Raw genomic sequence first — 15,404 nt, 5'->3', positions numbered from 1 at the left:
CATTACTCATACATTTTCAGAAAACATACTCAACCACCTTATGTATCATAAAACTAATTTATATTATTAATTACTAATCTATATTTTTAGTTCTAAATCTCTTGCAATATTTTTGTTTATGTACTATGTCACTGTTTTCACACTTCTTGGCAGGTGCAATTATACAATGCTTCACATATTTAAGTTATTCATGTCCATTAGTTTAAATGTATATATTCATTTCCACTAGTCAAGACTTTTCAAGAAGTGTGTTCTATTAAATTAATCTTGCCTTAGGTACATCTGGAGTAGCACTACAGATTCAAAAAGGTTCATCTCTGCAAATAAGTATGAGGTAAATACCACAGAAAACTTTCAATATACGCATGGAATGAACGCAAACTCCATATAAATACTATTTCTTTAAATTACATTTTTTTTAAATCCTCTACAAACGAATGTGTCAAAAATAAGGTAGGCAACACAAATAAATTACTTTTACATTTCAGTTAACATATGACATAATTTTAAAATTAAGATAGAACCCTGAATCTGTATTCTATTCACACAAAGACACACATACACGTAATCTATTTTTTCTTTACCTGAATCAATACCAACAGGGCCAAATAATTCATTGAGCTGAAAAGCCAATTCAGGAGGTAATGCCAATTCCAGACAGTCTATGGTCAAAGATTTGGCCATCACTGGCATGGGATTCAATATCTCAGTTTTATCTTCTTCATTAACTCCAGCTGACAAAGTACCCTCAGCCATTAGAATTTTTTCCATTTCCTGTTCATCTTCATTCATAAATTCTTCAGTGTTTGGAAATTTCACATAATCCTTTGGAAGATTTTCATTTTTCTTTATTTCAAGAGAGTCGGTTAAATCAACTTCTTCATTTAATTCAAGATTTGAAGTGCTCGATACAGAGTTTAAAATATCAGACAAATTCGAAGAAGAACGTATACTGTCTCCAATCTCTGTGACTTCTAGATTCTTCTCCATTTCATTCACATCTTTAGCTACAGTAGCTTTTAGAGTACCTGGGAAAGACTGCTTAATGTTATACAGACCTGGAACTTCTGCCTGGCTACTGGGAAGTACTTCATTAGTATTCTTTAGATCTAGAGTGGCATTAGGAAATAAACCCGTTATTAATCCAGGTTTTTCAGTAGTGATAGCTCTTATTTCTGCCTGCTCTGGGTTTCTCTCTTCTGAATCACAGGTGGACTGTACATTAGTGTTACTGACAGCAGTGCCATGGCTAAATTCTGGCACAGAAGAATTAGAATCCTCCAGGGTTCCTCTTTGGCTAATAATTTCCTTCAAATTTAATCCCAGAGAAAATGGCCCAATTTGTGCTTCATCATATGATTTTTGGATATTCTCAAATTCAGTATCCTCGCATAATTTAGTTTCAGAATCCAACAAAAGGCTTGTGGCCCAAATAATATCTTTGTTACACCTCTCATATAAGTCTTTTAGGGCTTCTAATGAAAAGGATCCAAAGAGTTTACAAAGAATGTTAAGATTTTCAGATTCATCAGCACTAGTAAGCTCACTTTCTTCAACATACGTGCTTTTGTCATACATTACCCTATATGGAATTGTTTCTTGAACATCTAATTCTGTGTTAATATTGAAAGCTTTTGGTTTAAATCCATCTAACTGTCCTGTTAGTACTCTCACAGAATCTGAAACACTAATTTTATTCTTTTCTATTTTCCATAAGAGAGCAAAATCCTGTGGTTCAGTCTGGGTACACATGCCTTCTTCTATTCTAGGGACTTTTTTAGATTTTCCTTCTGGAAATTCAGCTAAAGTTTGTGGTCCTACTACTCCAGGAATAGTTGGCCTACTATTGGTAAAAGTAAGAGACAATGTGTGCTGGCTATGAATCTTTTTACTTGGACAAGTCTTATTCTCACAGGTCATTTCATTGGGTAGCGTTTCAGAATTTCCTAGAGTGGAACTACCCAGGGTTTTCAGTTCTTCAGGGCTTGTGCCCCAACAACAGGTCTCATGTGCTGTGTAGAAGGATATTTCATTCATACTGTCTTTAGTTCCAAATTCTAGATTGGGTTCCTTTAAACCATCCTTCGGCATTCTTGATCTGTGCTCTCTCTGAGCTAAGGAATCAGACAAAGGCCAGTCACCCACAATGCTGAATGACTGTTTTTCAGTATTTTTATATGTATCATATTGACAGCTATTGAAAGATTCTGAAGCATCATCATACTGTGACTTCTTGTCATCCTCTGTACTTTCATGCGGAGATTCTCGTTGCTGGATATGATCTATATTCGCAGATAGAGTATTATCTAATCCTTTGCGTGACTGAAGGCGATTATATTTTTTGTCACTTTGACCAGATGAAGCTTTTTCAGTTTTTCGGTTCCTTTTTGTCCTCTGACCAATAGTCTTATCAACTGGCCAGTCACCAACAAAATTTGGTAGCTCGTGTCTCGTCGGGAACTTTTCCAAAGTTGACTTGCTTTTTTGTTTTCCAAAGGTTTTTTTCCTTACTGTGGCTCTTTCTTCCAATGTTTCACCCGGTGAAGATTTTTCATTATGAAATGGTATAGTATTTGAAAGATCATAGTCTTCTTGATTATATTCACCATAGCAAATACTCGGCGACACTCTCTCAACAACACTATCTGCATCAGTTTTACTATACTCTTTTTCAGAAGCCAGTTCTACCTGCTCTTCTTTTTTACCTTTTTCTTTTGCCTGTACTTTGCTTTCAGAATCAGAAAAATACATGTCTGAAACTTCCTGAATGAAAGCACTCTGAATGTTAGGATTCATAGCACTTATTTCTTTTCTTCCTTCATTTAAATCTGCATTAGAGAGATATGTAACATTCTCAGGTAATATAGTTTCTTTGGTCACTTCAAGTTTCTTCTCTTCAGTTAACTCTAGATGCTTCAAAGATGAGGATAAAACATTTTCTTCTTTTTCAGAGGTAATATCTTCATTGTCTCTTGGGCTGTAAGATTTTTTTTAAAGTATTATAAGGAAGTCTCTTAATGTTGCCATTAACATTATGATTTAAATTAAAGCAGCATTCAACTGAAAGACAAGGCACTTAACATTTATTCTAAAACTTCTATAAATAAACTACATTAAAATTATAAAAGCTCATCCTGATCTTTCTCTAGTACATTGTGAATACATCCCTTTATTGTAACCCCAATACCTAACACAATGCTTGGCATATAGGAAGCACTCAAATTTTTTTCGAATTAAATAGTGAACATGAGATTTTCAGTTAAGGTGTTCATATGCATTAAATATTAAAGATACGATTCTAAATTTGTTCCCAGAAGAGGACACCACCTCCCTGGCTTCTTTCAGAACTATTTTAGCTTAATATATTTGAAAAGCGGTCTGCTTCTATAACACCTGTCATTTGCTACCGAGGATTAGGCTTAAGCTTCATTTACAAAGTCACAAAGAATCAACATGATTTGCACAACTAAAAGAAATGAAAGGGAGAACTGTCATTTGAAATGTCACCTATTAAATTTCTTAAAATCATCCTCAATGTTAATTTCAGACTTAGAGCACTTTTGCCTAATCATTACACTTTCAACTTCAGTGTTTTTCTCCTTAGTCAATTTATCTACTCATCTTCCTTCCTTTCTTTCTTCTTAGAGGGGGAGGGAGGGGCAGAGGGAGAGGGACAGAGGGAATCCTCAAGCAGACTCCCAGCTGAGCGCAGAGCCTGAGGCTCCATCTCACAACCTGGGATCAGGACCTGAGTGGAAATGAAGAATCGGATGATTAACCAACTGAGCCACCCAGGTGCCCCTTCCTTTCTTCCTTTATTCCAGGAGCTCTCAAAGTCCCAACTCTCCCATAAAGCCTTCCTAAATGAAATCACATCTAACACTGAGTTTTCTTTTTTTTTAATATAAAAATATGCTCAACTTTTAATAGGAGGAACCATTTTTTATAAATCAAAATAGCAAAGATTAAAAAGTTTGATAACTATTACGTTGCTGAGATCTTTTGAGCAAAGTGTTATTACTGCCATTTTAGAAATGAAGAGCTGAAGTATAGAGAGATTCTATAATTTGTCAAAGATTACAAAGCCTTGGGATTTCAAGCTAGGAAACACAGCTCGGGGGCCCATGCTCTAAACCACTTTGCAACATGACTCCTCAATAAAAGAGCATTTATGAATTTTCTCTTCCCAACCCCTTTTTAATAGAGCCTCACCATTCCTTATCATCAGAAAGTGTGGGCAATTTAGACCTCTATCTATATTTAAGGTTATTCTTTAACTCACCCATCTATTCAACTGTTTCTATGTCCTAAATGTTTAATAGAATCAGTACTATGCTGGACTACAAACTCTCAAAAGGCTATGACTTGTATTACTCAGTCAAGGTATACCATTAATAATTAATTTTTATAATACTAACTTGAAAGAGTATTTTTACAAATACCTAAAGAAATTAAGAAGTGATGCAAAATAATGACAGGCAATAACAGATAAATAAATACTGGAATAGCAGGCAGTTACATAAAAAAGGCAGGAGTATTCACAGTATAAACATGGAGCCACAAAACCCTGAGGACAATGAAAAAACTCCCATGCCATTGCATATATAACTTCACTTCTCTTGCTAACCATATACATCTTGCTTCAGGTAAGACTATATCTAAACCCTACAAATAATAAACATCTACTTTTATTTTTAAAGTTATTTGGTAGTGATTTCACAAGCTCCAAAATTATTCTTTTTAAATTATATTTCAAATTGAATTTGTGTATTCAGGGACTTTAACCTACCTAGTACTGGTGTCCTCACAAGAATAGACACACAACTCAATACGTTCACTTTTCTCTGGAACTGAAGAACTCATGATTATTGGCACTGAAACAAAACGCTGATAATGTTCCAACATTCTTGTTATTTTTTCTTTGCTTACCCCATGTATATTACGCCTAAAGATTCCAGGGGAGAAAAGGGTAGAAGGAATATTGGTAATTAAGTTTTTTTTTTAATTGAAACATAAAATGTCAAGGAAATAATATTATTTCTAATAAGTAAAAATATCTAAGCTGGTTTATTATGACACAATATATACTGTTAGATTCTAATTTCATCTTATTCAGGATGTCTTAAATTACCATTTTTATAATCATTCCATACAATCTTTTCCAAATATCATTTATCAACTCAGAAAAAACCAGCAGATCCTAATAACTTTAAAAGAAGCTATTCTCAAGCTCTGCAAAAAAACATTTCATAAGAAAATGACCATTACTTCAAGACTATTAACTAGTAAGTAAAAAAATTCCACTACAATCTTCTACTTATGCCACTATGGCAGATTAGATGTCCAAAGGGCTCTCCTGTTACAATAAAACTAGATCCCAAGTCAATTAAAGCAAACATATATTTTAATACATTTTAAATTCAAGCAAAGAAAAAAAATTCCTGGTATGTCCAGTCTCTGGATGTCCAAATATGAAATTTGTCATATTTGTGCTTTCACTCATGGTAGCTTATTTGTGTGTTTTTATGAACTCATAGTTAGTTGAACCTAATATATGAGAATCCTTAGGCCTTAACCTGGGGTGCTTTCCTTCATACAACATCTGGATTTGCATCTGCCAGGAGGCCAGATGATATGCTTTCGTCCCTCAAGGATCTTGTCATAATGAAAACCTCTAGTTTGCAACATTCCTATCTTGGGCAAGGATCCAAGGCTTAGTGTCTGGATCCCAGGGCTAATATCAGTATTTGCCACCTGGGCAAATCTGGCTTTCATATTTACCTACCTCAATCTTGTCTGGTTTCAGATCACAGAGAAGCAAAGAGATAGAAAATATGAAAGAGAAGTTAAGAGACACAGACATAGAGGACAGAGCAAAAAGGTAGTATACATGTAATCCAAGTCCCAGAAAGAGAGTACATGGGACAGAAGCAATTTAAAGAAAAATGGCTAAGGATTTTCCAGAACTGATCAAAGACATCATTGATGTCCCCTAATCCAAGAAGCCCAACAAATCCCAAACAAGATACATATTAAGAAATCCACTAGAAACATGGTACTGAAATTGTCATTCACCAAAGATAAAGAGATGATATTAAAAGCAGCCAGAAACTAAAGGAAAAAAAACTAATTATCTATAAAGAAACCAAGTATTAGAATTACAGCTGCCTTAACAATGGAAGTCAAAAAATAATTAAATGTTATCTTCAATAACAGAAACTGTCAATCTAGAATATATATACCCAGTGAAAGTATCTTACAAGAATGAAGGCAATAAAAGAATTTTCAGATTTAAAAAAAAAAAAAAAAAGAGTTTGACATGAAGCAGAACTACACTGTAAAGAAAATCCTAAAAGATGAATGTCAGACAGAAGGAAATTCCCAGATGAAATATCTACGATGAAAGAAAAATTAAGCACAACAATAACTGTATGAGTGAAAACACACAGTGTCTGTACATTCTGGACAATCATAGCATGTAAGTCAGAAGGGAGATAAATATCAGAGTTAAAATGTTTTAAAGTCCTTATATTTGCGAGAAGGAAGGCTAACAAAATGGTTTGACTTTAAATTTAAAGTTTGCATGATCAAAGTTTTAATGTAACCACTAAAAGGATAAAAATAGTGTATATCATTTCCAAATTAAAAGAGAAGGAAAAAGTAAATAAGAAAATCTGCATTCAGTGAAAAAAATCCAAAATAAGGCATGATGAAAAGGGGGGAAAAATCAAATATATAATTTTCTGTGATAAGAGAAAAGCAATCGCAGGAAAGGTGAAATAAAGAGACAGTGCACAGAGGGAAGACAGTAAGAAACAAGGCTAATTACATGAATAACCAAAATAACCATAAAAGAATTAAGCTTAAGAATGAAAAGCCAAAGATGGACAGAGAGGATTTTTCAAAACCCAGTCATACTGGTTATAAGAGATACATCTAAATGTAAAGACAAAGGAAAGTCAAAAGTAAAAATATGGAAAAAGAAATAACACTCAAATCCTAAAAGGAAGTTGGTGTAGTTCTATTAATATTAGACAAATGAGACTTTATAACAAAAATTAAAATTAAGGATAAAAGAAAATCACTTGACAAGGATAAAAGGTTAAATCAGACAGATAAAAAAACTTTAAGCTATAAAAGCACATCAAAATATATCCTCAGAATTCATAAAGTGAAAATAGGCAGATTTATAAGAAGAAACTTGGACATATTCAACATAATAAAGGGAGATTTCAACACATCCTTCTCATATAGATTTCCTCATTCCTCTCTTAAAACATTAATCCATCAAGCATTTTTTTAAAAAGTAAAGCTACAGAAGATGTAACAGAATAAGCATGACTTAATAATATATTAACATACTATAACCAGTATACATTTTTATCAAGCAAACATGAAACATTTATAAAAAACAATGAACTAGGCCATAAAAACGCATCTTTTAAAATATCAGAGAATTAGTATCACACAAATGGCACAATCTTATCTACTACAGTTAAGTTGAAAATGAATTTCTTAAAAAAGAAATTTAAAAACCATCTGTTCACAAACTTAAAAACATGGTTTTAAATAACCCAAGGGTTAAAAAGTAAAATTAATCATAATACAAATTAGAGGATAAATGATAAAAAGAAAGCATTATATATTAATATTATATATTAAAATTCTAGGAGCATCTAATTTCCTAAGGAAATTTATAGCATCAAATGCTCATATAAGAAAATAACCTGAACCTTCAGGTGAAACCTTATAAAAATAACAGAATAAACAAAGCAAAATAGATTTTTTAAAAAGCAGAGAAAGTAGAATAAAAGAGAAGCAGAAATGAACGTAAAACAAACTTAAAATAGAAAGATCAGGTGAGCAAAGAGATGTTTATTTGAAAAGGCTAATAAAAAAATCTGATCTCTGGTGAGAATAAGAAAAAAAGAAGGAAGATACATATAAACATATCCAGATTGAAAAGGGGAACTTAAGTATGGATGCAACACAGATGTAAATGATAAGAGAATACTATAATTGTCTTAATAAAGTCTTAATAAATTTGGAAACTTTGGTGTAATGGACAAATTCTAACTGAAACTTCTCACAAAGAAAACACCAGGTCCACAAGTTTCATAAGTAAATTCTATCAAACACTCAAACTTACATAAACTCAGAAAAGAGAAAAAGAAGAAATATTTTCCAATTAATTTTATCAACCTAAAATCACGATACCAAAGCCAGGCAAGAAAGGGCAAGGAAGAAAAAATTATTGATCAACCTCTCTCATTTATACAGATGCAAAAATCCTAAGCAAAATATTAGAAAACCAAATCTATAATGTACCAAAAACATATAAAAAGGAATGAAGTACTGATACATGCTACAACATGGATGAACCTTGAAACATGATGCTAAGTGAAAGGTGCCAGACACAAAGGGCCACAAATTGTATGATTCCATTTATATGCAATGACTAGAATAGGCAAATTCATAGAGACAGAAAAGCAAATTAGCAGTTGCCAAAGGAAAGGGAGAATTGGGAGTGGCCAATAGCAGGTACGGGGTTTCTTTTGAGGAGATGGAAGTGTGCACTAATTAGATAGTGGTGATGGTTGCACAACATTATGAATATACTAAGACTAGGTTGTCCCTCAGTTAGTATAGAAATTAGTTAAAATGACCAAGAAGAAAATACCCTGACCAAAATCAAGTTAGGGTTATCTCTAAGGGAATACAGAACACAAAGCAAAATACATTATGTGTCCATGTCCTAAGTAACATTTTAATTGAAGTCAAACAATCAAGTAAAAAAGTAAAACCTTTGGGAGAAGGGCAGGGAGAGGGGAGGGTAGTGCAAAAACTGCATAGCTAGACATTTGCTACCTTTTCTACCCATACTTCCTTCACTTCCTTTCAGTATTCTTAGTCATTAGGCAGCTACAATGATTGGTTCCTCCAATGATTGGCTACTAGCACATGGTTCAGGTACACCAAACCCCAGGATCTGTTCTAATTTCAGATATTGACATTATACTGCTAATAAGTAATAAAGTACTGACTATATAAGACAACTGGAATATTTCTGTTAATTAACTCAGTATTAGGAATAAAAAGATACAAACTCCTCATAAACTGAAAAAAGGTCTACAGGAAATACAAAATTTGTTATCAAAGCTGCAACCTAATCCATTTTGTTTCATTCATTATTTGTAGGGAGAAAAAAAATCTAGATGGACTTTCTATCACTGCCATAAATTAAAAACATGTTAAATAGTCTCTCAATTTTACCTTGCAAGTTCCTTTGGTTTGAACTTCCACCATGTGTCCGGTTCCCGGAAAAGGACTTTATATTTATGATTTTGAGACTACATACAAAAAAGACAAATGTATTTTAAAATACTACTTCCATGAAATTAAATGCATTGTTTCCAAATTCATAGCATGTTAAAATTTTAAACCTAAAAGATTATCTAATTGTGATGAGTTTGTTAAACTGGCAAAAGGTACAATCTCTTTGACCCAGCAATTCATTTCCAGAAAGTTATGCTACTAATAAATAATTACATAAGACTGCAAACACACACATACACACACAAGTTATCCAGTTCACCATTATTTGTAATAACAAAAGAAGACAACACAGTGACTATTAATATGCAACTGGCTAAATAAATGAAGGTACAGCCATACAATGCAAATACAGCAATTTTAAAAATGCTGCATGTGTTCATGAGAAAAGGTCCCAATACAAACTGTAAGGAAAGTAAGATACATAATTTTCACTTGTGTAAAAAAGATGCTAGCGATCTCCCCATTTTCTTCACTTTTTGAAGAAAAAGTGAATTTGGCAACCTATGATAAGCAGTAGTCCTTTATACTTCTTTTCACTGTAAGACCTGTAATACAGGTCTTACAGTGAAAAATGCTATAGCTAATTTTCAGTCCTCTCTTCCTTGACTCTCAGCAGCATTTGTCATAGTTCATCACTCCCTCTCCTAACACTTTCTTTCTACCCTCTTGGTTTTCCTCCTGCCCCACTGGAAGAGTGTTCTCACTCCTTTTTGCTAGTCCTTTTTTGCCCAGACCTCTTCCCACTTAGACCTGCACTTAGTCCTTGGTCCTCTACTCTTTTTTTTTTTTTTTTAATGTTATATGTTAATCACCATACATTACATCATAAGTTTTTGGTGTAGTGTTCCATGATTCATTGTTTGTGTATAACACCCAGTGCTCCATGCAGAACGTGCCCTCTTTAATACCCATCACCAGGCTAACCCATCCTCCCACCCCCCTCCCCTCTAGAACCCTCAGTTTGTTTTTCAGAGTCCATAGTCTCTCATGGTTCGTCTCCCCCACCGATTCCCCCCCTTCATTCTTCACCTCCTGCTATCTTCTTCTTTTTTTTTTTTAACATAAAATGTATTATTTGTTTCAGAGGTACAGGTCTGTGATTTAACAGTCTTACACAATTCACAGCGCTTGGTCCTCTACTCTTGATCATACTCACTTCTTCGGTGATATCATTCCATTCCTTGGCTTTGAGTATCACCATTACCATACGGTAATGACTCTCAGATACATATCTTTAGCTCAGAATTCATTCCTGAACTCCAAACTCATAGATCCAACTACCTATTCAACAAACTTAACATATTCAAACCTAAACTTTTGAAATCCATTACCCGACACCCACCACAAAACTATTTTATCTGAACCCTTATCCATCATTCTCAGCTCCTGACAACCTCTAATTACATAGGCCAAAAACCAACCTTGATGTCACACTGAACTCCTCTTTCTTTCACATCCATTATCAATCCAATAAGAAATTCAGTTGGCTCTACTTTCAAAATATATCCAGAATCTAATCAGTACTCACTGTGACCTTCACTGCCACCATGTTGGTCTAAGGCATATGATCTCTTCCTTTAATTACCACTATAGTCCTCTAATCTCCCTGCTTCCACACTTGCCACCCCAGCCCCTGCCCTTACCCCAAGTCTATTCTCAACATTGTGCTACAGCAATCCCGTCAACAGTCGGATCATGTCACTACTCTGCTCAAAACCCTGTTACGGACTGAAGGTCTATGTCCCTTCAAACCCCATTATGTTGAAATCCCACTCCCACCATATGACTGTGTTTAGAGATAAGGCCTTTATGGAGGTAATTAAGGTTAAATGAGAACATAAGGGTAAGGCTCCAATCTGACAGAATTAGTATGCAAATAAGAAGAGACACCAGAGAACTCCTTATATACCATAAGAGAACATGGCAAGAAGGCAGCCACCTGCAAGCCAGGAAAAACAACTCTCATCCAGAAACCAACCCTGCCAGACCTTGACCTGGGACTCCAAGCCTCCAGAACTGTGAGAAAATAAACTTGTTTAAGACATCCAGTCTGTGGTATCTTATGGCAGCCTGAGCAGATTAATACATCTTCCATGTCACTCAAGGTAAAATCTGAAATTCTTACAGTGATCTATGAGCCCTTATATAATCTGCCCTACCATCTCCCCAACCACCATTACATCTCTGACCTCATCTCTCACTACTGATCCCCTCAGTTTTTTTTTTTTTTAAACAGTTCTTTTTTTTTAAGATTTTATTTATTTTTTAGAGAGTGAGCGAGAGAGAAACAGCATGAGAGGGGAGAGGGTCAGAGGGAGAAGCAGGCTCCCCGCTGAGCGGGGAGCCCGATGTGGGACTCGATCCCAGGACCCTGGGATCATGACCTGAGCCGAAGGCAGACGCTTAACCATCTGAGCCACCCAGGTGCCCTGATCCCCTCAGTTTTATGACAAGATGCAAACAAAGTACTCACTGATATTTTCTGTCATTCTGACAGAAAAGTCCCAAAATCAACCTAGGTAAGAAGTGACAGAACACCCTGTAATGAGTCTACTCACTTCCATCTCCTCACCTCAGTACCAAATTTTATATACTTTATTCAGGGGCTGGCAACAGCTGTGGTCTCTAATTACCTAAAGGGACTGTCCTATAGCTCTTAGGATCAAATTAACTTTAAATGAATATACACACACAGAGGGAAAAAAAGAGACTATGAATTTAAAGACTTTTTCAACTCCCATATCAATAGGCAAATCTTAATAATGTTATATTACTTGGGAGGATTCTTATTTATGTTAAGCTATATGATAACTCACAAGGGAAACTATATATATATTTAAAGTAATAAGTTTTGCCAGATGCCACTAAGCATACCTGACTGCTTGCTACTTATCCCCAACTCACTACTTAACTACTTCTGTAAATGACAGTCACAATAGTAATAGATTGTTATCTCCAACCTATTCTACTCCCCCACAGCTCTCGTTATCTTGCTACCAAAAGGAGCAAAAAGTGATCCTCTTCTCTACAGTAATTGCTGTATCTACTCGTTTTTGAAGAAAAAGTGAATCTGGCAACCTATGATAAGCAGCAGTCCTTTATACTTCTAAGTAGAGTTGGGAAGAGCCAAGGAATCAATACTGGGAAAACAGCTTTATAATTTCAATTATTATGTAAGAAAAAAAAGGAAAGAAAAATACTATGGAAGCCTGAAGTCTAAATGAAAATCAGTAACACAGTAATGCAGAGGCTTTTTTATTTTCTCCATAGGAAAATGAGTGTTAAAGAATTTCTTAATATGACAATAGGAAGCTAAAGAAAACATACAGAGAAGTCAAGTAAGTTAAGTGGGAAAGCATTCCCCATGACAAATACATTAGGCTAGAAATTAGTAACTCTTGAGGCCAGAAAGCAAACTGAATTTCAGTTCCCAATATACTAAAATTGAGTCTTTGTTCCCTTTACTGCACCCGCACAGAAGTAAAATCTCATTTGCTCTTAAAGGACATTAATTTTCTTCAGAAAAATGAAGAGTCACACCTTCAAAATAGTACAAGTGCACAACACATAGCAAAGGAGGTACAGGCTGGATATGCTGAGGACATTCAAGAAGTACAACATTCATTAACTGAAGAAACATAAATTGAGCTTTAACGTGCCAGACATGTGTGTGCTAACAGTGGGGGAATAAACAATACCCAATAATCACAAAAGCTTCATTCATTCACCATTTTAACCTAACAAATATATCTTTACTATATGCCACCCTGAAGATTCAATGATGAATAAAACAACAACCTATCCTCAAGAATATATAGATCGCTTATAGCCAAATTTAGACCATCAGCCAGTATTTGTACAGCCTAGGAACTAAGGATAGTTTTTATATCTTTTAAAGGGTCATTTAAAAAGAAAAGAAAAAAAAAAAGATAAAACAACAGAGACTGTATGTGGCCCCCCAAAACCTAAAATATTTACTACCTGGCACTTTATAGAAAAAAGCTAGCCAACCCATGGCCTACTGATAAAAGCAGCGTGCTTAATGGTATCACAGAAGCAAGCCAGGGTACCATGAAAACATAAAGAGTACTCCACTCAGCTTTTTTTTTTTTTAAAGTTCTTTTTTTTTTTAAGGTTTTTTTTTTTTTTTCATTTGACAGAGAGAGAGACACACACACAACGAGAGACGGAACACAAGCAGGGGCAGAGGGAGAGGGAGAAGCAGGCTTCCCACAGCGCTTGGAGCCCGATGTGGGGCTCAATCCCAGGACCCTGGGATCATGACCTGAGCCAAAGGCAGACGCTTAATGACTGAGCCACCCAGGCGCCCCTCCACTCAGCTTTTTAGTAAGTTAATGCTAACTTCCTGAAAAAGGTGACATCAAAGCTAGGCAAAAAAAAAAGAAAAGAATCTGGCAAATTTGGAGAACTGAAAAGAGTTGAATTTATAAAAGTCTGAATTTATCAGAAGAGCAAAATCAAAAGAAATTTGATCAGTAACAAAGGACCACCAATTTTGATTCCACCAAGTAAAAGCAGTAAGGAAAAATATTTTGTATGTATACACATTAATACACACACACGCACACACATATATATATACCCATGTAAACATAAAATTATAATTTATTATCTATATACACACAAACATAAAATTATAACAATACCACTACTTTTTATAAAAGACATCAAAAATGAAATAATCACAGGATTTAAAAACTAAGAATTTGAAAACTGATTAAATTTAGCTTTATGCAAAAACTATTCCTATTTTTCTCATTTCGCTTACAACCAGAGAAAAGCTCAGTTACAGACAGTCTCTGGACTGTTTGCTTGAGATTCAGTTGTGTAATTAACATCCACCAACAATTTCAAACTTACTACTATAGACTTATGACAATTTATAGTACAAACCAAAGAAATATATGGCTTCATTTCCCATGCCTGTAGGTTTGTATTGTCTATTATTATAGGAGACACCTTCTTCTCAAATGCTTCTTTTGCTGAAAAACACAAATAGAAAGTGACAAATCACTTTTTATAACAGTATTAAGTATTCTCTTGAAATCTGAAAAATCTGATCTTGTTTCCATAATGAAAATCATAGATATGGGGTAATTTTACTCACAACTCTACTTCTTTTTTTTTTAGGGGGGGAGGGGCAGCAGGAGAGGGAGAGAGAGAATCCCAAGTAGGCTCCACACCCAGCTCGGAGCCCAACGGAGGGCTTGATCCCAGAACCCTGAGATCACAACCCGAGCCAAAATCAAGAATTGGATGCTTAACCGACTGAGGCACCCAGGTTCTCCACAACTCTACTTCTAAATATCACTTATGAGTGTATGAAAAATTAAAGTACAGGTAAGTGTCGGATAATAAATAAATACTAAAGTTATAATCAGAGAAAATTATAAAATAAAAACTGTCTAAGTTTTATGTGAGTTACATGTATAAATGGGGAAAAAACTATCATTAAAAACAATATAATGCTAAAAGCAACAAGGTATCCTGGATAAGATTCTAGAAGGGAAAAGAACTTTAGGAGAAAACTAGTATCAGGGGTGCCTGGCTGGCTCAGTCAGTAGAGCATGCAACTCTTGATCCCAGGGTTGTGAGTTCAAGCCCCACATTGGGCATGGAGCCTAATTAAAAACAAAAATTGTAAAAAATAAATAAATTAAAAAGAAAAAGAAAAGAAAAACTAATATCTAAATAAAGTCTGGAGTTAACAGTAATATACCAGCATTAACCTCTTAGTCTTGACAAATGTACCATGGTTATATAAGATGTTAACATTAGAGGGGAAATGAGGGGTATACAGAAACTCTATATTGCCTTTGCAACCTTTTCATAAATCAAAAATTATTCCAAAATAGTTTTAAAACAAACAAGCACAAATTATAAACAAACACACACAAAAAGATGTAATGATTTAAAATAAAGAAAACATTATTATATACTGTTTCCAAGAGATTTTCTTAAAAAACTACCTTTTTTCCCAAGGAATTAAACCATTCAGGAAATTAACGATGAAGCACAATAAATAAGCCTTACAAGGATATTATGTG

General features: G+C 34.5%; 1 protein-coding gene across 6 annotated transcripts in view; it reads right to left on the bottom strand.

The window, feature by feature from the left end:
* The window catches only part of N4BP2 (NEDD4 binding protein 2), a 104,158-nt gene that overhangs the window by 46,857 nt on the left and 41,897 nt on the right, over window positions 1–15,404 (bottom strand). For all 6 annotated transcript variants that reach the window (XR_010409339.1, XR_010409338.1, XM_064584395.1 and 3 more), the window contains exons 6-9: window positions 14,251–14,339; window positions 9,274–9,350; window positions 4,790–4,945; window positions 585–2,977 (exon numbers count right to left, since the gene is read on the bottom strand). Coding sequence is in view for 4 of the 6 variants with exons in the window: in XM_064584395.1 (XP_064440465.1) it covers window positions 585–2,977; window positions 4,790–4,945; window positions 9,274–9,350; window positions 14,251–14,339 (2,715 nt within the window). In the remaining 2 variants the exon portion in view is untranslated. The remainder of the gene's footprint in view (window positions 1–584; window positions 2,978–4,789; window positions 4,946–9,273; window positions 9,351–14,250; window positions 14,340–15,404) is intronic.

This window comes from Mirounga angustirostris, unplaced genomic scaffold (genome assembly GCF_029215605.1).
Source record: "Mirounga angustirostris isolate CCGP_5_RB_7025 unplaced genomic scaffold, mMirAng1.0.hap1 SCAF_2, whole genome shotgun sequence".
NCBI classification, from domain to species: Eukaryota; Metazoa; Chordata; class Mammalia; order Carnivora; family Phocidae; genus Mirounga; species Mirounga angustirostris.
The sequence above is the reverse complement of the archived record's forward strand: the minus strand, read 5'-3'. Positions and strand labels throughout refer to the sequence as shown.